The sequence below is a fragment of the Lupinus angustifolius genome, unplaced genomic scaffold, assembly GCF_001865875.1.
Source record: "Lupinus angustifolius cultivar Tanjil unplaced genomic scaffold, LupAngTanjil_v1.0 Scaffold_419, whole genome shotgun sequence".
In the NCBI taxonomy this organism is placed as follows: Eukaryota; Viridiplantae; Streptophyta; class Magnoliopsida; order Fabales; family Fabaceae; genus Lupinus; species Lupinus angustifolius.
In genome coordinates, this window is record NW_017727829.1 from 232,404 (window position 1) to 256,489 (window position 24,086).

The 24,086-nt window shown below is 34.7% G+C and overlaps 2 protein-coding genes across 4 annotated transcripts; both read right to left on the reverse strand.

The window, feature by feature from the left end:
* Nucleotides 1–1,598: 1,598 nt before the first annotated feature.
* On the reverse strand, nucleotides 1,599–3,664 carry LOC109341270 (small ribosomal subunit protein S13, mitochondrial-like). 2 transcript variants are annotated; one of them, XM_019579133.1, is made up of 4 exons: nucleotides 3,548–3,664; nucleotides 2,529–2,715; nucleotides 2,070–2,303; nucleotides 1,599–1,993 (listed from the first exon to the last, which is right to left on the reverse strand). In XM_019579133.1, the coding sequence occupies exons 2-4, from the start codon at nucleotides 2,595–2,597 to the stop codon at nucleotides 1,829–1,831; spliced, it is 468 nt and encodes a 155-aa protein (XP_019434678.1). In that variant the 5' UTR covers nucleotides 2,598–2,715; nucleotides 3,548–3,664; the 3' UTR covers nucleotides 1,599–1,828. The 2 variants fall into 2 exon arrangements, with proteins under 2 accessions (XP_019434678.1, XP_019434679.1); XM_019579134.1 differs by having other exon boundaries at nucleotides 2,529–2,709; nucleotides 3,548–3,652.
* Nucleotides 3,665–6,044: 2,380 nt separating this feature from the next.
* Nucleotides 6,045–20,253, reverse strand: LOC109341266 (mediator of RNA polymerase II transcription subunit 12). Of its 2 annotated transcripts, none has more exons than XM_019579123.1 (13): nucleotides 20,086–20,253; nucleotides 18,379–18,573; nucleotides 16,680–16,742; nucleotides 16,366–16,471; nucleotides 15,643–15,711; nucleotides 15,455–15,508; nucleotides 15,176–15,283; nucleotides 14,471–14,620; nucleotides 14,029–14,376; nucleotides 11,558–13,899; nucleotides 8,391–10,988; nucleotides 7,418–7,742; nucleotides 6,045–7,084 (listed from the first exon to the last, which is right to left on the reverse strand). In XM_019579123.1, exons 2-13 carry the CDS (start codon nucleotides 18,504–18,506, stop codon nucleotides 6,641–6,643), a joined length of 6,735 nt encoding a protein of 2,244 aa, XP_019434668.1. In that variant the 5' UTR covers nucleotides 18,507–18,573; nucleotides 20,086–20,253; the 3' UTR covers nucleotides 6,045–6,640. The 2 variants fall into 2 exon arrangements, with proteins under 2 accessions (XP_019434668.1, XP_019434667.1); XM_019579122.1 differs by having other exon boundaries at nucleotides 19,863–20,253.
* Nucleotides 20,254–24,086: the final 3,833 nt, after the last annotated feature.

Sequence of the window (24,086 nt, forward strand, 5' to 3'; positions counted from 1 at the left end):
CATGTATGTGTGGTTATTTGTACGTGGGACGTGTATATATATATATATATATATATATATATATATTTATGTTCTTTATAAAAAAAAAGTATAACTGTGACATCTATAAAAATAAAAATAAAACATAAATTATATAAATATTATACATACTTAAAAATTCACACGTGTGTATATATATTTCATACGTAATTATTTTACAAATATGTAAATTTCATTTGATACGTACTTATTTTATAAATTTGTGCATTTTTTATCCACTTATTCAATTTTTTAAATTGTACTTATTAATGAACATGTACCGAGACAACTTCGTAAATTTAACATGCTAGACGATATTAAATGATAGAAAGTACAATATTTTATTTTATTATATAAAGGGATATAATTCTCTTTTAATAACTTTAATCTCATTTTCTCATCCTTGGGCCCTTTCTCACTTTCCAACTACTCTCTTTCCCATTTTTCCCTTCTCATTTTCTTCTCTCCAACTAAATGAAATGTTTGGTGAGTTTCTAAATTCAATTCATAGAAACAACACTTATTATAATAGATAGTTACAGATTTTGAAAGGGATTAATTCATTACTATAAAAGTAAGAATGTCCTTGGTGGTACAAAAAAATTATAAAATTAGTTGAAAGCTTATAAATAAATTAAAATTTTATTAGCAATAAGCTAAAAGTTGATGAAAGATAAGCTAACTGATTCAATCTATTGGGATTATTTATTTTTATGATAGAAAAAGGATGGTCTGAAATATAGAATAGAGATCACTTGTTCCAAACGGTGTCTCACTTCACGTCCCAAACCAATCTATTGAGACAGGGAATGAGACATCATTAGAGACAGGTGATCCATATCCCCGATACATAAGCCTCCTATCTAGTGACTAAGGATGGTAGGTATACACAGCTTATACACATAAAGGAAGAATTTGTTTTCGGGATTTAAATCTATGATTTCAGGTCACAACTCACAAGACAAGCAAACTTCGTAGTAAATAAGTACCTCTGAAATGACATGCTTATAAACCCAAGAGCTAACCAGTAGTTTATTGAAATAAGTCTATTCATCAAACTAATTATTTTCCATGTCAATCAAACTAAATGACTCACTTATAAGATCCTTCATATGTCAAACACACTCAGTGAGTGAATTGAAAGATAGAAAGAGATGAAGAACATTTATCAACAAAACATGAAGAAATGAAGGACTAGCCAAGAGGATAACATCAACTTATTTGATTAGCTAACAGCTATTTATTGGCACAATATATGGTTTTCTCATCTGTCACAGCTATTTTAGATTTTATAAGTAAGAGACATTGTTTTTGTTTTGCTCACAGAAGCAGCTGGAATGAGCGAAGTTTCAAAATAACTTCTACAGAAAAATCATGAATTTGAATTTTTTAATTGAAATCCTACCCTATTTAGTAAATCCAATTGCCATAAATATGGTGCATTTCACCCAATTGGAATTGGTTACCAACCAAATGAAGAGAATATGTGCAACAACAAGCAATTGCACTCAAGAAACTAGTATAGTTGAAACACACTGATCAAACAGACACAGAAGCTATGTAAACAGAGATCACATCAATAACATCAAAACAAATGAATGGAAATTTCAATACAAAAGGTATTATCAAATACTGGTAAACTAAAATAAGACCATATGGTATATGGAATAAGGCCAGAACAGTAGCAAAGACAAGCATGCCAAAGGTAATTGAAATGTAAAATCCAATCAGGATTCGGCTTAAAGCAACTAAGTGTCAAACAAAACTTATTTGATTAGCTAAAAGTGAAGGAAAAACACAACTCATTTGTTTATCGAGCAGCATATCTTGACCCTGAAACGGTAGGCCTACTCTTCCTGGTGCGGGCATTTGTATGAGTTCGCTGTCCTCGACAGGGTAAGCTATCCACATGCCTGATCCCTCTGTAGCACTGGACGCTAACCAACCTTGCCACATCTCTGTCAACACATTTTTTCTGATAACAACCCAAAAAATCACATGTTAAACATTAATTAACAAACTAAAGGATTCACTAACAAGTAAAGAAGTACCAAATCATTTCCAATCAAGTATTTGGAAAGTAAATCCCGCAAGGAAAATAGTTCTCTTTTGCTAAGATCCCTGACATATTTGTTTTCAACTCCAAGCTCGGACACAATGTGGTGAGCCTTGTTACGACCAATTCCATGGATATTCAGTAGAGCATACTCAAGGCGCTTGTTATCAGGGATCTCCCCTCCAAGACCACCTCCTATGTTTATATTTTGCACACGCACACCTCGAAGCTGCAGAAGGTAATTGAAAAGCCTAATAAGCAAAGTCAAATAGAAATTAAGAAACAAAGTTCTACACTCCTACCCTAATAAGCAAAATCAATTAAGCAAATTTTAGCTTTGTTGTTGAGCCCGATATATTGGGTAACAAACACATAATAACAAAAACCAAAGCTGAAAATGGTAGAGACAGACATCACAAACCCTGGGCCAGGATTTTAAAAGAAGAAAACTGACCAACAAGTTTTGGCGAAGGCAGAGAGCAATGTCAGAAACAATTCCCAAGGAACCACGTAGGCCGAACATATTGAAGTTGGGGGATTGGCAGTTGCAAGTCAAAGTTATCCCGGATAAAGAATAAGAGAGTTGGGGGAGATGCACCAAGGTCCAACTCTGTAGCTTCTTCCTTTTAGATGTCCTGTCATTTATGAAGCAGAGAAGAGAAGTTACTTTTGTGAATACACTTCCCACATTTTCTATAAAAAAAAGTTAACTAGAACGAAAAATAGTGAGCAACATTCTGAGAATGCAGAAGACGCAAATAGCCTCCGTATAGCTTGAAGTTCTAATCCAACAGCACATTTGAGTTTATAACAAAAAAATATGATTTTTTAAGACTACAAATCAAACCCAAATTACAAAAATTTCAAAAATGAAATCCCCCTCATACAAACTGCCACTAAACTATTGTAAGGCAATTAACAAAACAAGTCAGCATCAGAAAAACCACAATTGACACTGGTAAATAATGAAAGGTGCAATTGATACTAGGAATATCAATCCAATATTCTTGTTCTATAAACAATATATCATTAAAACAATTGAATATTGAAGGACCAAAAGGAACACTCGACAAACAAGTAATAAAATTGAAAAGAAATCAATCCATAACATTAACAGGGTTCAACAAAACCGAATAAATCTACATTAATCTGACGCATTTATAAGTTAAAGAAGAATAAGATGGTAATTAACATTACTAAACTGAAAACCTTATTCATAGAAAAACAGAAATACAGAGAATCTGAAATATGAAAAAGTGAAACCCATGAAGCTATGGTAACATAGAACCAAATTTAAATCAGCATAATATATAGTGAAATAGATTATCCGTTACTATGTGAATGAGAATTTGAGTATGAATTAAAGCAAAAGGTGGATTTTTTAAAGATGAAATGTGTAAAACGGCGATTTGAAAAATAGATTTGTTTGATTTTTAAGGAGAAAGAGAATAAGAAGAAAAGGTGGGATGGTACCGGCGGCGATACTGAAATGGCGGCAGCTCCGCCGATCACTTTGCCAATATGGAGGAGATAGTGTAGCTAGGTCGAGTCAATGACATATAGTAGAACCAAAACGCACCGTTTATATTTTATTTAGCAAAATGCATTTTTTTTCTCCTTCTCACTCTCTTCCACTTTTTCTTAATAAATATTTTGGTAATATTTAGACATATAAAAAATTTCTATTATTATTGGATATATAGTTTTCTCAATAAATATATGAATATGATGTCAATATAAAAAATATCAATAACAAAAATTGAAAATAAATAATAGTAACTATGAATTCATTATATTGTATGTGTTAGCTTGAATAATTGGGAAGTTGGTATGTTGACATGGAAATCTTATTAGCCTACTATTTTAATTATACTTTCGGTTATGAGTCTTACATTAGGTAGTATAATAAATTCAATGTGATACTTAAGTTATGGAGTTGTCTCTGTCTCTTTATAGTATATTAGTTTTTTTGTTGAATTATTTTGAACTGAACCGAACTGAATTCTGATTCGACTCGGTTTTGCTTGTTTCCACCCCTAATTCTCATTATGGGTATTGCTTCACTCTCACATCCACATAGTCTCTCACGTCATATCTTGTCGTCAATCATGTCTCTATAAATGAGAGTCACTTTATTAGATGAGAAATCGATAAAGAGGTAATGCATCATTCCTCTTAATTTGAATCAAGAGATTTTTACTATGTAATTTGAATATCATTTTATAAATCTCACACCAAGATTTACTTAGGCCAATCACTCAAATTTTCCCAACAAGAAAGTATATCACTTTACTCATTATACAAGTTCACTTGCGCCTCCCTCGTTCACCATTCAATTCAATTTCACCACCACTCTCCTCCCTCCTTAGAGATGCCTCCCCTGTCATTCGTTAGAGATGCCTCCCCTCGTCCCTTCACTTCGAGTAAAGGCATGCGCACAACAACCAGCAAAGACAACATTTATTTGGGAACTGATGAACCCATATTTCCTAAATTATGAACCCTAATTTTTTTACAATATAATTTAAAAAATGATGAATTAAGTCGAAGCTTTCATGCGGTGTTGTGAGAATCGGATCAGACGGTTCAACCACTTACTGGACCTAAACACGACTCTGATTTACAATCTTAACCGAATAAAAGTTGGATTGCTTTGAACTGAGGAAATTCTAGTCCGACTATACGGTTAAAACGAAATAACTCGGAAAGTAAACCAAACGATTCACTTAAAATTTTAAAAAATAAAACACTACTCTAATCTTTTGTTTCACTTTGGACCAAAAAAGATGAAAAAATATTACTTTGATATAATTATACATAATTATTAATTATACAATGTTTAACATTTATATATTCATAGATAAAAGTTATTAATTATATAAAAAATTATTCAGTCTGATCAAACTGTTTAACCATTTAAACTCAATACGAGATTCTTCCAATTTAACTTATGGCTTAGATTTCATAACATTACTTTCATGTTCAGCTCGATTTGATTTCTATAAATCAAACCTTCCACTTTTATTTGGTTCCTTACATACACTTGAAATCGAGCCCAACTTCACCTTTATATTCTAATAAAAATGTTAATAGTTACTTTCATAAACATACAAAATTTGTGATTGATCCATCAAAGTCACATACCTTCCATTTTTAATACGGAACTCGTAGCTTCTATCGAGTTTATGAATTTTGAAAGAAAAATATATATTGATATGTTTCAGTTTTCCTAAAAATTCAGGAATCTAGAAATACATGAGCAAATAAATCACATTAAGGGAAAACAGATTTTAGTATATTAACCTATTTAAATTTATTCAAAATGTTTAGGAACAGAGAAGTAATTAAATTGTTGGAAATGTTAAGTTTGTTAATTATCCATATCGCACATGAGAATTCGTTTATATTTGCTCATTTGATGTCTAAACTTTACAATAGTTTCTTGCCTGAAATATGATAAATGTTGAAAGTCTTTCATTGTCTATCTCAATAACTGGGTGTTGTTTCTTAAGCAGACATACTCTTTCTTACTTTATACTCAAACTCCTAATAGGATTCCTGAAAATTGAGGAGTTTTCCCAACAAAAACAACGAATATCCATTGAAAGACATATTGATTTTGCTCAAATACCAACAAAGTGTTGTCGTTGGTCTCGCGATGTAAGACCCCGTTAGAACCCCAAGATGACCATAAAGTCAAAAGTTTGATTTCTATGAGCGACACTTGTTAGAAAGTGCAGCCACAAACCCCAAAATGAATTAGTTCCTTACCCATAAGATAAAAGGATATCATTAGTAGTACCAAAAAAATAACATGCAACTAAGTAATAGCCAAGTTTACTCATAAAAATAATGACAACCTGCATATGCACCATTGCATACAAGACAAGGTGTGAATTAATGAAAGCTAATAAGATATTTTTTCTTGCAGCTCAAGCATTCATGAAATCTTTTTCCCTGATAAAACTCAGGCAAAATGAAATTATCTCTAGACTAGCCAGTAAATAATTGATTGCTGCAATTCATGCTGATGCTCTAGTTCAAGGACATAACTATGATAATCTAAGTATATAGAAAGAAACAGTTGTTGAGAGCCTTTTGTGTGTGCTTGTGCCCCCAAAAGATATATACAGTGCATCAGTGCCCACACAAAGTGTGCATTAGACATAAACTGAGGATAAAACAGCTACAGACCACTACAGATATATTAATCTGATCAATTGATAAATGTTGAAACAATCATTCCTATATTTACAACAAACCTCTGAACTGTATGCCATGAAGTGCACAAGTCCAGATGGCGGGTGAGGTGATCGACAGGTTAGTAGTTAACCAGGCCCGAAGCCACGGGATGGCTCGTTGCGAGTGCAACACCTTCTCTTCCCTGCAACAAGGAACTCATCCCTTCATCAACTTCTCAAAATAATGTCCCCTCAAGTTATCTTCAGCACAAAGGCATGCACAAAATGTCATCTTTATGCCATTCATGCAACTATAACGGAAAATGAAACGGGATTGGCTGCCAAGGGGTTCATGTAGTTCAAACCAATAAAATTACCCAGCTTGTCAACTATTGTCATCAACAGCGCCAACATATGTCAGGTCTGTCCGCCTTAACCTTACGGCCCCTTTTAGCCAACTGGCGGCTCGAATATTAGCATTATCACCACTTCCTATGCTAGCAGTATTACTACCAGACAGGCAAGACCCGGCACTGTCTTCTAAAAGCATCCAAGGATCAACTTCAAAGTCATTGTCCTGTTGTTTTGCTTTCCCTGATGCATTAGCTGCAATCCTTGATAATGGAACCAGGTTCCTCTGAGGGGCAGTTGAAGTACTAGAGTTAAACCCAGGATTTGCAGTGATGGGTTGAAGACAAGAAACAGCCGAAACTGGAACATGTGGCGGCTGGCATGAGAAAGAGCACTGCGTAGAGGGAAGGAGTATGGGCATTGCAGCTTGGATACGCCACCTGATAGTGTCTGGCAGTTGCATAGATTCCAATTCATTCTGCATCAGACCATAGACCATTAGACAGAAGGCAAGAAGACTACAACCAATTACAAATAACATATTTTTGGATCTTATGCATGGGCAGCGATTATTCAATAAGTTTTTTTTGAAATAAAACTAAAAGAAGCTTATTGCAAGTTCACAAGCTTATAAAAACAAGTTGTTCTGACAAGCCCAAATAAGCTCCTTATAACTTATAAGGTCTTTCAGACACCCTAACTAGATTAGTTTTGAAAAATTCATATATTAGGCTAATATGACTTCCAAAAACACAAGGGCTAAGCCTCTGAAACAAAAACGTGTACACATTCATGCGCTAAAAGATCAAACCTGCATAGTCTCCAAAACCTCTCGATCAAATCCAGAAAATCCCCTCGCATGTCCATTGGTCATCTTTGAAAAAGGTTTCTGTCTTAACCAGCTTGGAGAATAACTACTTAACAATCCATGCAAAACCAACAACAACCGATCAAACAGACCCTCATCAGAAGAATCTACAAGTGCGGCAGAAGCAGCTTCAGAAGATGAGTCCACCTCCTTCCCCATCAGAGAACAATGCATGGAAATGTCTGCATCCCCATGCACAACCCGGCTACCAAGGAGACGTAAAATTACAGAGGAAAGTGTATGTCTCATGTTCCGCACAGATGGCTCCCTGCAAAATTGAACATGAGGGATTGTTAAACTTGCCATGATAGTTCTACCACGTACACATTTTTAAAAGAAATGACTTCATAACTCCAAAAATTGTAGTTTCTATTCTAAAAAGGCCAGAAATGAACTGATTGAATTGATTTCCAGCACCCGAAATTTAATGCTCAAATTCATTTAGATATAAGAAACAAACAATCATCATCAGTTTCAGCAGCTGGGACACATGAACATAATGGACAACCGCATTAACCAAAATGTGAAAGAATCATACTACAATTAGCTCCACTTCTTTTTTTCATTTCAAGAAAATTGACAATGGCCACAGAATTTTTCGCGCTGATAGGTAACACTACTAAGAGAGTGAACCTCGGCGAAACAGTAAGGTTGTTGTTTAGCGACCAAGAGGTCATGAGTTCAAATCCTGGAAACAGTCTCTTCACTTGCTAGTAAGGTTGCGTACATTACCCTCCCCAGACCCCACTAGGTGGGAGCCTCATGCACGGGGCTGCCCTTCTATAGGTAATACTACTCACTTGATAAACAAATCCATCTCATATTATTCATCTAGCAAGGAAAAATATATCTCTAGTGCAGCAACGAGCCAAGAATGACAAAGCTGTTTAAACACGGCAAATCTAGTCTTAAATACCTGTCAGTCCAAAGAATAGGAAGGAATCTCAAGAGTAACTGCAAACGTAATGACACAGAAGCTCGCAGGGCTGCAGAAGAAGGTGGTGAAGAGTCTGTTGAAACTGTTGCTCGTCTAGCTAATCCAGGGCCACCACCTTTTATGACTTTGCGGGTACTTACTTTATTTGTCTGACCTTCAACTCCAGATGGAGTACTTCCCACTGGCTTATTTGCCCCACGTGTAGCAGCAGTTATTTGTTGCTCAATAAAATTTAACTGTTTGATTAAATCATTTGCGAAGGAATTGCGGGACTCATCAGAGCTTTGATCTATGCAAGGAAGAAGTAATTCAATAAGAGCCCTCTCAGTAACTTGAAGCTGGTTGCGGCTTGAGCTTTCAGAGTCCAACACTTGAGAGGACCCCTTTAGGCACCTTTTCGGATCTATTCCCTCCTCAACAACTTCTCCTTCTTCAAGAGATGCAGTGTCAAACTTCTTTCTAGACCCCTTAATAGTTACCGGATCAGTACAAGGGCTACACCAACCCCAGGGTTCCCAAAATTGGGTCTTAACAGAAAGTTCTTTACTCTCGGCGATGTTATGTAGCCTTTGTCTAATGGTCTTCCGACCAAAGAGGACATCCAGGCCACCAAGAAACCATTTAACTTGCAGCAACATTGAATCCTCTAGTGACCTACCAATAAGATGAACCAACTCCGAGAAAAGGGGTGCAGCATCGGGTCTAACTAGTAATCTTGTGAGAAGTATTTCAATAAAATTGTTCTCATTCTCAGAAGCAGCAGCAGACTTCTCTAGATTGGGCGAGGACAACTGAATAGCCTCAGCCAAAGACATGTCATGTGTCTCCAGTTTTTCAATGAGGGCTTGTTCATTTAAAAGCAACCTTAGTTCAACCCACTGCCAGTGAAATTTTGCAGGTTGCAAGGTATCCAAAACATGCACAACCATATCCTTAAGCTTAGATTTACCAGGTCCAGAAAGACGGTTCCCATCATCCTTTGTATAAATAGTTTGTGGCATCTTACAATCAATCATGGCATTTAGAAAAAGCCTAGAACGGAGAGGAACAAATGCCATGGATTTTAAATGCATATCAGAGCCATTCACCTCTAGTAAGGTTGCAAATTCACTGTCACATGGATCTACAGCCATAAGATCATAAAGTCCTTGACTGTCTCTAAAACATACATCCCGAAAAGGCAAATGTTTAATTGCATCAGTTATGGCTGTAGTTAGAGACTCATAAAGATGATTCCTATCTTCACGAGCTGCAACATTAGGATTCAGAATGATCGGCCACCACTTAACAAAGGCAAATATTGAATAGGCAGGGGGGAAGATCAAGCTAAGAGGAATCATACACTGCATCCTTGAAAGAGCTATAACAGATGGTTCACCCAAGAGTTCCACCACTAATCCTTCACACATGGTTCTGCAGTTTCCAACAAGCAATCTAAACCAATGGAGATGAACTTCAATTGAAGTATCCACCTTATTAAAGGCCCCAATTGAACGTGCATTACCATTAGAATTAGATCTTGTACTTCTTGCAAATTGTACTACATCCAGCCCCTCCTTCAATCTGAGAACTGTTACCATCCTTTCCAGGCTGGTAACACCATATATAACTGCACCGACAACAAGTGCAGAAACTGCAGCAGCAATTTTTGTTGTTCTCGCAACCACAATTTTACTAGAGTTGCTTCCCACATCATTAGAAATTGTGGTACTAGAATCATGGGTTTCGGGAGACATTTGAAACTGAGATCGAGATGCTTTACTAGGAGCAAAAACGCCAGCAATAGCAGAAGATACTTCCGTTGCAAGAGCAATCTCAAAGACACGGCTCTGCCGTTCTCCCAGGGCTTCCTTAAGCAAGCAGAGACAGGTTATATGCATACGCAGAATGCATCTTGCATAGTTCAATGAACTTGTAGCTGGCACTGTATTTGAATAATTATTGCCAGATGAAAAATCAGGCATTTTTGCTAAAGTTGGACCGACACTGCCAACTATGGCAGAAACAGCAGAACATATCAAAGAGGGATCCCCTTCTTGAGCAGCACCACCAGTTTGCCTTATGCACTCAACCAGACCCATAACAATCTGTTGAGCAATTTGATATCCATTATCCCATTTTTCTAAAGCAGGACCCTTTGGTGTACCACCAGCAGCAAAGGGCTTTCTATCTTTTCCCAACAGGTAGTGGAGTGCTTCTTCAACATTCCGCTGCACTATATCTCTCATGCCTGAACCTACTCTGGATGGTAACCGGCCCCCACTTATCTTTTGACGAAAAAAATCATCAGGATCCTCAACTCCTAAAGGAACTCCAAGGAGTAACCCTAACTCACCATCCACTGATCGTCCAGACTCAAGCTCGGAGGAAAGCCTTGCATCACTTGTAGCCTTAAAAGTTTTCTCCCACTCACTAACACTAGCCACACTGCTGTATTTTTTCAGTAAATACCTAGCAAAAGCCAGAGCTCCAGAACCTGAAACTCTTCCATTAGATGCTACAATAGCTGCAGCACGGTACATTGCAGAAGACAAAGCTTCAGGAATAAGGTCTGCTGCGACAAGAATGTTCTCATACCTGCATCAAATACAATGCAGAAGACAGGCTTTAACAATAACCCATAAAAATCGATAACACACTGATTTCAAGGTAAAGACTATTCATAAAGTATAGGCTAAATTATAAAATATGAGAAAGATAAATGGTGGAAAGTAAAGCTGGATAGCCCATGCAAAGTCATAGAAACTTCATTGAAGGTTCAGCGTACACACTGGCTATTTTGAAATTTGCAACTCGCTTCTTGAAACACAAACAGTGGTGTATTTTGTTAACTTGTAGATAATAAAATTTATTAAGGAAATTCTGAGAAGATAAGAAGAACGTAGATTTAATAGGCACTAGCGTGATTATTTATGACAAAAGAAGGGACATATGAAGCACTAGGGAGTTAACAGCTTATCAGGTACTTCATAAAGCATATCATATCAAATTAAAAATGACCGAAGTTAATCAAAAGCAGCAAGCACCACATGAACAAGAAGGGCGACTTGAATGCCTGGAAAAGCTAATAAACAGGTAAGAGGAAGAAAATAAAGTATTTTGGCAGAGATGACAAAAAAACTACATAAACAAAATGTAGTGCAAACCTTCTCAGTGATGATATCAGAAAAGCTTCTCCCACACAACAAACTTGGTTTTCCACATTCCTTGGTGGCATCAGAACATTCCTTCCACTCTGAATAGTTGAATTGGGACTATTAAAAACCTTTGGCAGCAACCAGATGAGGAACTTGGCAGCTGATACTAAATCATCAGAGATATCCATCAGATAAAGTATCGAAGAAAGTTCATCCTCGCCGAGTTTCCACCATATAGAGCTATCATCCACAATAGAAAAAGGCCTGCCAAACTGACCAACTTTACCAACATTTTTTTCATTCTCTTCTACCACTTGCCTGACAACAGTCATCAACCAAACTGCCATTGCCCTTTTCTCAACAAAGCGAAGCCGCTTTACTGCTTTCCCGATGGAAACAATATCCTCACATTGGCATGTCCGGCTATCCACAGACTTCAGCTTATCTCCATCCAAACCTGTTCTATGGTGAGGGCAGCTTATCTTATTATCACACACATGACTAGTTGATGCCCCTTGGCTACCCTCAATTCTAGAAGCTTGAAGTTGAGCAAGACTCTGAGTCTTGCGCACATTCTTCTGTCGAGTCTTAGTAACTTGCTTGGTTGACTTCAGTTGTTGTTCAACTTTGAGAGGCTCTGAGGATTTCAGCCCCTTCTTTACCCACCAGCTATCGTCATCATCAGGTACAGCTGTAGAATGACCTTGAACAAATGAGCTTCTTTCCTCAGTTATTTTCTGTCTCTTCGCTCTTCTAGATTCTTCGCACCCAGGTGCAGCCTCCACTGGATCAATCTTGCTGTGATGCGACCAGATAGGTCTTCTAATACTTCCTTCAGATTCATCACTTCCTGTAGTGCTCAAATTGGATAAACTATTAGGTAGCTGTAGTATTAACATGATGGCTGCTTTCAGTTCCTCAACGTTAACAACATGCTTTGCACTTTCAGAAGATATTGTGTTGGTAAGAGCAGTTTTCCTCTGATCAATTGACACTGTACAAGCCCTGTCCTTTGTATATGCTGGATATTGCTTTCGCTTCCTAGAAGATATACTGGCATCATCGCGGTGTTTACTTAGAACACCACGAAGTATGAGGCGACGTTCATTCAAGTAAATTTTCAATGCTTCATCAAGCTGTGGCCCTTCAACAATTCCTGATTCTTGCAAAGCTTCATGCATAAAGCACCCAGGAAGCTGCTTCAAGATGTGATAATGTATCTTCCTCTGCTCCAAGTCAACCACATTTACATTCATATCCATGATCCCACTCACAATCAGCTGACGTACATATGCTACAGGGTAAAAGATGCCTGCACGAATGAGTTCCACCATAAACAGATGCAGGCGTTTGAAACCTTCCCCTTTATGCACAACATGCTGATCAATCCAACAAACTATAATATCATGGAGAGGGCCTGGGCTTTCATATATACTCTGGCCCACACAATTTGAACTAGACTTTAATGTGGATGCATTACCCACAAGATTCTGATTATGCTGCTGTTGATTTGAACACTTTGCTAAGTCGCTGACTCTCGGATTTCTTCCATTGGTTTGTCTTAGTGAAATCTTCATATCCCTCATCTTCATCTTTAAAAGTCTAACAGCTATATGCACTTGGGAAAGATCTTTCCTACCTGTGAACTTTACGTCAGATGGAGGAGTAGTACGAAAATCCCTGAAGTCACATGTTGCCCATTCACAAAGGAAAAACACTTCATATACAAGCGACGAACTTGCAGTCTCAAACCACTTCAGTGATAACCTTAAGCAAGGGCTCACTTTAGCAACCCAGGCTTCGGATACAGTTCCATCACAAAGATCTTCAAAAAGAAATTTATATGCTCCTCGTAAATCACCCAGCACAAGAGATTTATCCAAAGCTTTTGCAACTTTAGCCAGACAACGACCTGGATAGCCTGGGCTTGCAGCCTTTGCCAGATATTCTGCATTTTTATGAATGCTTGAAACAACATACCCAAAATCATCATACCCAAAATCATCTGTACTATTTTTTATCTTCACTGCAGCTTCAGTTGATTTTAGTACAAAATTCGCATCATTCATTGTATGTGAAACCACGGAGGGTGGTAAAGGAAAGCAATCCAAACCCACAAAAGTATCTGGCACTGCAAGTATCAAATATCGGAGCATCTCAATCAAAGCATAAGTTGTATATGCCCTACGGGAATTATCTACTAGATCGGATCCACCTGGAGCAGGATCACGAATGACACGAAGAGCGATTCCAGCAAGAGTGCGCACATAAGTTTGAGATAGAACAACAGTCTCTAAAAGGCCATATACTATAGGCAATAAGAGCTGCCAGACAACAAGCAGATCTTTTTCCTGAAAGTAACAGAAATGTGAAAAATCAAAACCTGAAAGTTCAAATCAGAAAAAATAAATATAAACAGACCACTTATTTTCATAAGCACATAAAAGTTGTTAAATGCAAATGATAGACAAAATAAATACCTGTAGTTGATTCAAAACCCAATCAATGACAAGAGAAGGAAGAAGAAGCCCTTCAGCGTGATGCCATTGCAGAAGCCGCACAATATACCACCATCTAAAATGTAAGGATGCCTCCTCAGCATCAGAAGGAGATAATAATGGATCACTTTTGTGCTGCATTGATCCAGTATAAGGCATTTGTGGTGATCGCTCTCGAGTAGGAAGAGTAGAATGTGAAGTACTTTTTGAGAAAAACTCATCCATAAGAGTCTGCAAGTATATGATAACATCTTTGGTCCAAACCTCAGAACGGGACAGCTGTATTTTGTCAGCAGTCCCAGAAGAAATACCAACAGAACCGGGTCGAACCTGCAAAGTTCAACCATAATCTACCATCAAATATGAAAAAATATAAATTAACCCAGTATAATTGGTAAATATACCATCATTGAAGCACCCCTACCTGATTAAGGTAAATAACCTTTATAAACCAAGTGGCCCTCAGCAACGGAACATTGTTCCTGATAAGAACCTCTAATAGTGATATCCTTTTATAACCATGGGGAACTTGATCAGCCAAAGAGCGTAATCGCTTGTGTGATTGAGATAAGCCCTATAATAAAATTTTAACTTGTTATAAAAATACAAGCATCAGCAATATCCCAATAAATTAAGAATAACCAGGTTTTTATATGGGAAAAGTTTTTGACGGGAACAAGGGAGGGGGAAGTTGTGCAGCTGCCGGAATTTGAACGCAGGTGCTCACACTTTATGTCCCACTTTAAGAATAACCAAGTAAAACTGGAAAAAGCATTCATGGATTTTACAGGCATATCAATCTATCAGCTTTGACAACAAAAAAGCCCAAGGAAATGGTTATAGGAACTTATATAACAACAGCTCTCTAAATTCAGGAATAGCAATAACAAGTTCGGACTAATCGGCATATAAACATATTCCAGATCCCTCCATATTTTCACCAAGCATCCAGTTGATTTAAAACTATAACCACCCCCTCAGAAATACAAAAATTCAAGACCTTGCTCTTTCTTCATATAAATTTAGCAAAAAACTTACTAGAAAATAATAATATGAGGGGCCACAGTTGTCATACAGGAAAGTTGCACAAAGAAGAAAGCTGTAGGAGCAAGACTTTCACTAAATATACCTCAATCCATTTCTTCCGGAAGTCTTCACTACATTGCCTTAGTTCAGGGAAAACTCCAGGCTTAGCAAGTTGTGATCCTGAAAGAGCCGCCCCATATACTTGACCGGCCTGTAAAAGTAAGTACTACCATTTAGATCAAATACCTTCATAACAAGCTGAGATGGGTAGACCACACTAAATCCAAATAAACTATATGGAAACACATAAATATGGATAATATTATAGAACTAGAATGTTCAGCTAGATAAAAAGATAACAAGATAGAATAAAGATCATCACCTTCCTCTTCTGAGCACGAGATTCATTGATGGCCCTTAGACGTTTTCTAATGGCCTGGAAAGAACATGAAAGGCTAATGAGTTAACCGATATCAACATACACTTCCAAAAACAAAAATTAAGAACCTGTTCATAGAAACAAAAATGAAAACGGGGACCACAAATATCTCATAAAGACAAGAGAATCACCTCTTTACAATTAAGAACAACTGTCTTGTTAAAATTTGGAGCCTGGGTCAATGAAATTTCTCTAGCTTCCTGACAGACACGCAAAGCAAGGCATTGTTGGAAAATAGAAAAAATACACATAAGGGCAGGGTTGAACTATCACAATAACAAATAATATATTTTTAAGATAGAATTTCAGTGAATCGTCAAGGAGAGATAATCCATAAGAAGGTACACAACTAAATTTCCATTTCATTACCATGAATGGTAAGAAACCCAGAAAAAAATTACAATGATCCTATTTTAAATTTATACTAATAATAGACTATTAATCCTAAACCTAATTAAATCGAATAAGGAAACAAATCAATGAATATAAAAAGGAAATAAATCCTAAGAGATAGTCAAGAATGCTTTAAAATATTTGAAGAGATGAGAGTGACAATATGATATATTTTTCATATATTCTAACAAATAATTTCATTTATAAAAAACAAAAGATAACCAAAAACATTCAAAATTCAGTTTTCCAAACTTCCAGTTGCCGTGAACATACTCAACAATAAATAGTTACAAGGCATGGAGGGTTCAACATAAAATCTACAAAACTTAAAGCAAAAATCAATAAATGGGTAATTGGATAAGTTTAACTATTTCGTATGAACATAAATCATTCATCAGCTAAATTGCTACTTTACATCATCTTATTTCGTATAAACACAAAAGTAAAATTTAATGATATACCTCAAGTCCCTCGACGGTATCCCTATATCCAGATTGCAAATATTCTTTGGTCAGAGTTTCCTCGGGGCAATTTGGTGTTTGAGGGTGAAAGTCTGGCACCCCAAGCCTGAGATTCAAAAATGGCACATAACACTCAAATGTAAAAGATAACAACACCTTGACAGCTTAATGCTTTACGGTAATAACAAATAAAAGCTAATCAAATAAACAATGGGGAGAAAGGGAAAATCAAACCCCTAAAAACTTGGTATAACCGTTGTTTATGAACAAAAATAAGCAACAATTCAAAAAATGATATCATGAGCAGGAACTACCTAGAGTTTAAAGGCTCTTTATCACACTTTAACTTGTAGGGGGCTAACTGTGGCTGTTGTCGCCTGCAAACAGAAAAGCGTCGCGTTTGAAGTGATTAACAGCACAAGTTTCTGATTTAGCACAAATAATGATGATAATATATTCCATTTTATGACTACATATCAGACAAGATATAGCAATATTAGGTCAAACGAGTATAAGCAATGTTTCAAAGGCAAAGAATATGAATTTAGAATGCCAAGTTGCCAATTATGATTACATCAAAATGCAAACACCCAACCTGTGCTCTCCAATTTGCTTCTTTGTAGACTTTACAAACCAATGTTATATAGCTGGGATTGGACCATAATTTTAAAAAATCTAAAAAAACTATAACATGTCATCTGATCCAGCCTATAAGAATCAAATAGCTCCACCAACATAGCAGTTTTCACCTTCAAATGGTTCACAGTATTTTGAAACTATAATGCTAATTTTTATATAAAAAAAACATCTTTATTATTAGCATGGTAAGAAACTGATAAACCGTAATAAAAATAACAGGACAGGGAAAGGGAGAAAGATTCTAACCACTTCTGACATATTTGTGTCACAATTATCAATATTTATATGAAAATTGTATGATCACTTGTAATTTGAAAGTTCAAACACTACAAAAATAATAAATAAAAAGAAACGAACAAAGTACCAAAATGAACCGTGTGACCTTACCTTGTATTTGGTAATGATTAAATCTCTAACAAAATACAAGATAACCAATTCAACAACAAAAACTTGCTAAGTTTGCAAAATTACTGAAAAATTAAAATAAAATACTAAGGAAGAAAGCCTGCATAAACACTAACGCTTTCTTCACTTATTAAGTAAACACACCCAGGCAGGCGATTATTAAAATTCTTCCTACAAATTTAGTATAACAATCTTGTAAAAAATAGAATATATTTCAGAAAAATAAAATATGAAAATACGTGTAAGCTTACACTTCGTACAGAATAAACATGACCAAAGAAGAATCTCACACAATATTGGTCTTTGGCTCTTTGCTAGTTACAAACATAGATATGAAACCTAATATTGCTTGTCTACCTAACAATCCAAGCAGAGCATCAAAAGTGGATAGATTAATACGGAAAAAAAATAAAAATAATGTTCGAATGGTTGTAACTTGTAAGCAGAGAAAACTTGAGTCTCTCCATCAATTAAGGGGCATTTATATTGATTTTGTGTGGGCTTATGAGAATAGCTTATTTCAACGAGTTTACTGGAGAAGCTTATGACCTTCCGATATACAAATTTTAGCTTGTTTCAATAAGCTTACCAGAGAAGCTTATAAAAACAAGCTCTTTTGGCTTATTTCAAAAAAGCTTGTTGCATAACTGCTAAAGTTGGTTACGCAAACAAACCTTAAATGCATAAGAACTGCAAATCAAACTTTAATAAATTCTTATAATATTCTGATCACTCAAGAAATAAATGAAACCCACTAAGGAGCAGTTTCACAAGTTTCAAGATGACGTTCATGAATAAATATCATAATCGCAAAACAATTAGCTAACTGGAAAGCTCAACAAGAACAAGTAACCCAACCACAATTATTTGGAATTTGTAATACATTTGCCACATGCTAGTGTCACAGTCATTAAGGGAAATATGGCAATAGGAACTAAAGGGGACAGTATCAGGAGAAAGATCACATACCTTGAATTTACAGGGAAATTAGCTGGCAAAGAAGATGAATCTGATCTTCCGGTGTCCCTAGAGGACGGCCCACCTATTGTGCCGTTATTAACTGCACTAGTGCAGCTGCCAGCATGATACCTTTGCATTTCCCCCAACTATAACCGGCATACTGCCATCAGCATCATAAAACTATATGTACCTTTAATTACTAATCTGCATGATAAAAATTGTCATCCAAGTCACTTCCAACTAATACCAAATAAGCAAGCAAACAAAAAAGAATACCAACAAATGAAATAAAAACAGCAACAAAACAGGATGCATAATTGAAAAGAGGATTAGCACATATGTCAAAGCGTTACTGGACTTTGTTCAGCTGCTAATGATAGCCACTAAATCCTAATGCACAAGAAACTATAAATAACTAATTTAAAACCAATAGATGAACTGTGGACCCCAAACATTCAAAGCAGAATTAACTATTCTGAATTGTAAGCATTGGAATTGATAACTTCTTTTATAAAAAAGGAAACAACAATATTTACCTTAAGAAGGACTATTAACAAACGGAAGAAAAAATGACACATCGGAACATAAGTGCAACTTTAATACACTACAGTGTCCATCATAAATCAAAATATCAAACTCCAGTCAGCGGACTGCATTTAAAAATAGTGAGCTTTAAATATGCTAGGCAAATTTGAAAGAAAATAAAATCTGAAACTGTAGTCGACTTTGAATTCAGCTTCCACAACGTAAAACCCAGCTTAGCTTGCTAAGAAAACTTATGCAACTTGACATTTATATTCTGAAATTGAAGTTGGCATTCATGCCCGCCATATAAAACCATATAGTCTTTCTTAAAATTAATGAAATCAAAACCAAAAAGTTAGAATTTTTAAATATATGCCCCCAAAAGCATCTTCTCTACCACACAACTCTAACATAACAACATGAACCTCATAAATAAATCAATAAAATTTTAGATATTGGGTTTGACCGTTAGTTCGTTACTTACAGAAATTGGAAAGATCCATTAAAAAAATTCAGGGGAATGAATTCCAACGAAAAAAATTCGGAAATTGTGCCTACTTTAACTACTAACACTTCAGACAATAATATAAAGTATAAACTAGTGGCCAATCATTTTCTAGTAGCCAGAATTATAACAACAACCCATATCTGAACTAACCTGAAGTAATAAATTACAAGAGACAACAGAAAAGTTTAACAATTTAATCAAATCACTTCCGATCCACGAGTACTGTTCAAACCTTAAAGAGGGGAAAAAAACATTTTTTTCCAGAAACTGTTTCCCTCTCAACTCAAAAAAGCATAGTGGCTATCATTACCAGATGAACTAATTAGGGCACCAAATCAAGCGAATTAGAAAACAGCCCAACAATTCATTTCAATCGTCTAAAAATCACATCTTAACATCAAATCCAAGCTATATTAAACATGGGGTTGAACAAGTCAATGCAAAAACCTAAAAATCAAACCTAATGCGAGAAAAAGCTCTGAAATTTGAACTCCGAAGCAAGATCCAAAACTAGGGTTTTGGGGGCAAAATCATGAATTTCAATCTTTTTCTCACTCCCCCAATATCCAGAAGCGAATTGGGCGTTATAGAAATTAGGGGGTTTTGGGAATTAGGGTTTCCGATTGGGAATTGAGAAGAAAAAAATGAAATTTGAAAAATAATGAGAAAAGGGGTTTCAATACCTTAGAAGATGAAAATTTTGAAACTTTGAATGGAAAAGTATGAAAAGAAAGATGAATTTGGAATAAGAAAAATAAGGGTTTTGTGTCGTTGTGTTATTTGTGTGATTGATGAAGACGATGCCTCTGTTGCTTCCTATGATAGGAATAAAAGGTGAAGGAGAAGGGATCTACTGCAACTGATTATTATTTAATTATTAAATTCTTAAATTATTTATTTCTTTGATTGTTATTATCTTCTATCTATGTTTTGTTCCTTTTATGCCCTCATTTAGGGTCTTATAACATATATGGGAGAGATGAAATCATGGGGGCAAAATGGTGAAATTATTTTTGAAAACTATAATTTATCAAGGGTTCAATGGGGTAGGGAATGTGACTTATTTATTTGTGTATTTTTATTTATTTTTTACTTACATAGAAAGATTTATTAAAGGTGGGAAAATATCTGGTGAGGTTAATTATGGAAATTAATAAATATATATTCTCTTCTTTGTAAAAGAAAGAAATTCAAATAGCCGAAATTCGTGTATTTTTTTACCTACGAAAATTCTAATCAGATTTTTGTAAAGTTAAAGGGGTATAGATCCTATATAAAAAATTGATGTAAGACAACTTGTGATTTATTTGTTTTATAAAGGTTTTATGTTTATTTTGTTTATATTTTTTCCTATTTACTTTGACATAATTTGGTATTTGATCATTCACGGTGAGCACATTTGATATTTTACAAGTTGTGTCACTGCATCTATCACTAATCATGTCATTGATTGAAAAAATATATTTAAGTTAAAAAATTAATAATTAATAATTTTCCTCACCAATTATAGTTGATGACACATACAGTGATACAAATTGTAAGACAACAGATATATACTCAACGTTAACACATTAGGTTATTGGAATATGTGTACTCAAGGTCAAGAACTATGAAGTTTACATAGTTCAAGTGTTCAAATCATCAAACCAATAAACATAGAGAATAGGTTATATATTCACAAATTTGTCATCTTAAATTTTCTTATCATTTTTATTCTACTTATATAGAGTGGCCGATTAAATATATAACAAAGGTATGAACCTTTTACTTTTAAAACAGCTCATTCTTAATTTTGCATAAATTTTGGAGGGAAATTGGTTATGAAATGATAAACCACATTTTTGTGTACTTATTTGGAGGGAAATTATGTATATCCTAATTGCATTTAGGTGAATTTTAGCTTAAATCACTTATTTTCATATATGTTTCCACATAATTGGTGAATTTAGTACTTGCTTCTAAGAGCATTTTGGAGTCCTTTTTGTAGGATCCCAATGGAGCAAACAATGAGAAGAGTTAATCAGTGGCATATACACTTTTTTTCCATCTCACTTAGTTGTTAAAGAAGTCAGGCCATCTAATTAATAGAATAGATTTAGAGTGACATGTTAATCTTTAAGTAAATTATACGAACTTTCTCTTAATTTTATAAAATTATCTTCCTCTTTTTATAGTTACACGTACTTCCCTTCAATCTAATATGATTAACTAAAAGTTAAAATGAATATCTAAAGTATTAAACTACCATTTATTTCAAAAAACACAACTCTTCTTTTCTTTTAACACAAGAAATCTTCTTTCTCAAACTAGGGTTCAAATAAATCAAATCGAATTTGGGAATTGATTATCTTGTGGCTAGGAGGTGAATAGAAAACGCTTTGCATACCTTCTTTGGTAGTACCTAATCCAATTTTTTAGCTTTTTCTTTGGTGTGTCATTTTCTTGTGTAAATACCAGTTATGTTAAAATAACAATAAGTAGGACAACACTTCAATTTTTTTGAATGTGTACCATAAATTCTAATGCTCATGTTCAAGTACAGTTTAACTTTTTTACTTATATAAATGTTGCTGCACAAAAGGAAGTAGATTTTATTGCAAACATAAGTTGAACTTTGTTTCAAGGAATATGAATTTGATAGTTTTAGACACCAGAAATTGGTTTTTAATGTTTAGGAATACCTCATAGGCAGTATTCTATTGTTTTCAGGAATACCTTATTGTAATTTTTAACCTTCAAGAATACCTCACACACAGTGTTCTATTTGTTTTCAAGAGTACCTCATAATAATATTTAATAATTTAAATATATGTGTAGATGTGGATTAAATAAGAAGTTTTAGAAGCAAATCCTCTTCAAAAATATATTATAAAGAAAAAATAAAACATGTTTTAGTATTATTTATTAATTTATATCTATCCATGTGTTAATTAATATTGACTATAATTTTTTCAAGTATTTTATCAAACAAGTTGTGAGCAGTATATTGAAACATGTTTTATATGAAGTCTGAAAAGGGTATTTATATCATAATATTTCATTAAATAATATGTGATATGCATATGACATTATGATTTAACGGTCAACTAACGACAATGATAATCAGAGTGATATACGTGTGATATACATATAAATGAGGGGAAGTTTGTGTCTGTACAAAAAAGTGAGAGGTAATTCGTGTAATATTAAAACTAAAAGAATATCTATATAATTTACTCTAATGTTTATGTTCATGGTTAATCTTAGGTTAGCCAGAATTATTTGTGTGTGACTTATTATGGACCAAGTGTGTATGATTTGCTTATTTACCCTGTATGCCTCTACATAACATGTTGCTTTTACAATTGTTGTATGATCTAAAGTTCTCAACTATTTTTTTTTTTGTAAAAAAAGAGTTTAGAATGTCTAGTGAGTGTTATGAATGCCTAGTTATGTCTAGTATAGTTTAAACACTACATGTTTGTACCATTTTCAATTTCCAACAAAAACATTATATTAAATTAATTATAGTTATTAATTTATGAGGAGTTGTAATAACAAGAGTATTAATACATTCTTAGTATTATCGATCAATGTTTGTGAATTATTTTGAGACAGACAATGGCCGAAGAATGTGGATCATCTGTATTCAATAGTGTCTCACTCCATGTCTCTAACCAATCATATTGACACATGAATAAATAAAAAATTATAAAAACAAAATATAATAAAAAGTAGTATTCTAAATGGCTTGAAATGGAGAGTGAAACGTTACCCATTCCTCAAACTCTCATTGGATATGTTTTGTAATGTAAAGATAATTGTACTCCAAAAGTGACAAAATAAAATTCTAAAGACATATAGCCTTAAAATATTATTTAATTTACCTAAAAAAGTATCATTTGAAGTTTACTAGCTTATGTGAACCATATTGCAACAACCATCATTAAAAAAAATACTTTTTACATTGTGCTTCTTATTCGGAACTATAATTGTGTTATGATAAAGTTTTTTATTATATCTCTATACAGCGTAATTTCTTATTACTGTGTATTTTTAATTGCATTCATTTTTATTCATCAAAAAAGGTGATATAACCTTGATAGACTCTTCAAAACATGATTTTAAATATTACATTAGTGTGGAAAACTTTTATTTATATTAATATGTTATTCTCGATTTTAAATATTCTCGATTTATTTCCTAATGTGAACAAGGTCTATGCTTTAATTGCTCAACAAGAGAGACAATTCTCTATTGAGAACTCCCTTGTTCCTCGTGCTCTGCTTGTTGCAAATGAATGAACTCATAATCGAAGAAATCAATTTGGCATCGACGGAAACATCAAATATTATAGCAAGAAATGTTCCTTTTGTGGAAAGTTTGGGCACATTGTTGATGTATACTACAAGAAGCATGCAGTTCCACCAGGATACAGATTCAAGAACAACAAACATGTTGATAGATCTGCAAATCTTATTGTGGTTGATGAAGGAGCTCATGAACAAGATGAACAGAACAACAAGTGCTCATGTGAATGCTTGCACACAGATCGTTCCTACTCATAATGGTAATCTGTTTGTATCTAGTTGGATTCTAGACACTAAAGCCACAAATCACATTTCCAATTCTCTTAGTCATTTCACCACATTCAAACACATACAACCCATCAAAGTTGCACTACCAAATGGCACATTAGTCACTG

Excerpts from the sequence above, each read along its gene's own strand:
- LOC109341270 (XM_019579133.1), bottom strand. The coding sequence starts at position 2,597 with ATGTTCGGCCTACGTGGTTCCTTGGGAATTGTTTCTGACATTGCTCTC. Across the intron at positions 2,304-2,528 it reads GCCTTCGCCAAAACTTGTTG|CTTCGAGGTGTGCGTGTGCA; the intron begins GTCAGTTTTCTT and ends TACCTTCTGCAG. Across the intron at positions 1,994-2,069 it reads ACTTGATTGGAAATGATTTG|AAAAAATGTGTTGACAGAGA; the intron begins GTACTTCTTTAC and ends GGTTGTTATCAG.
- LOC109341266 (XM_019579123.1), bottom strand. The coding sequence starts at position 18,506 with ATGCAAAGGTATCATGCTGGCAGCTGCACTAGTGCAGTTAATAACGGC. Across the intron at positions 16,472-16,679 it reads AAAGAGCCTTTAAACTCTAG|GCTTGGGGTGCCAGACTTTC; the intron begins GTAGTTCCTGCT and ends TTTGAATCTCAG. Across the intron at positions 15,712-16,365 it reads ATACCGTCGAGGGACTTGAG|GAAGCTAGAGAAATTTCATT; the intron begins GTATATCATTAA and ends CGTGTCTGTCAG.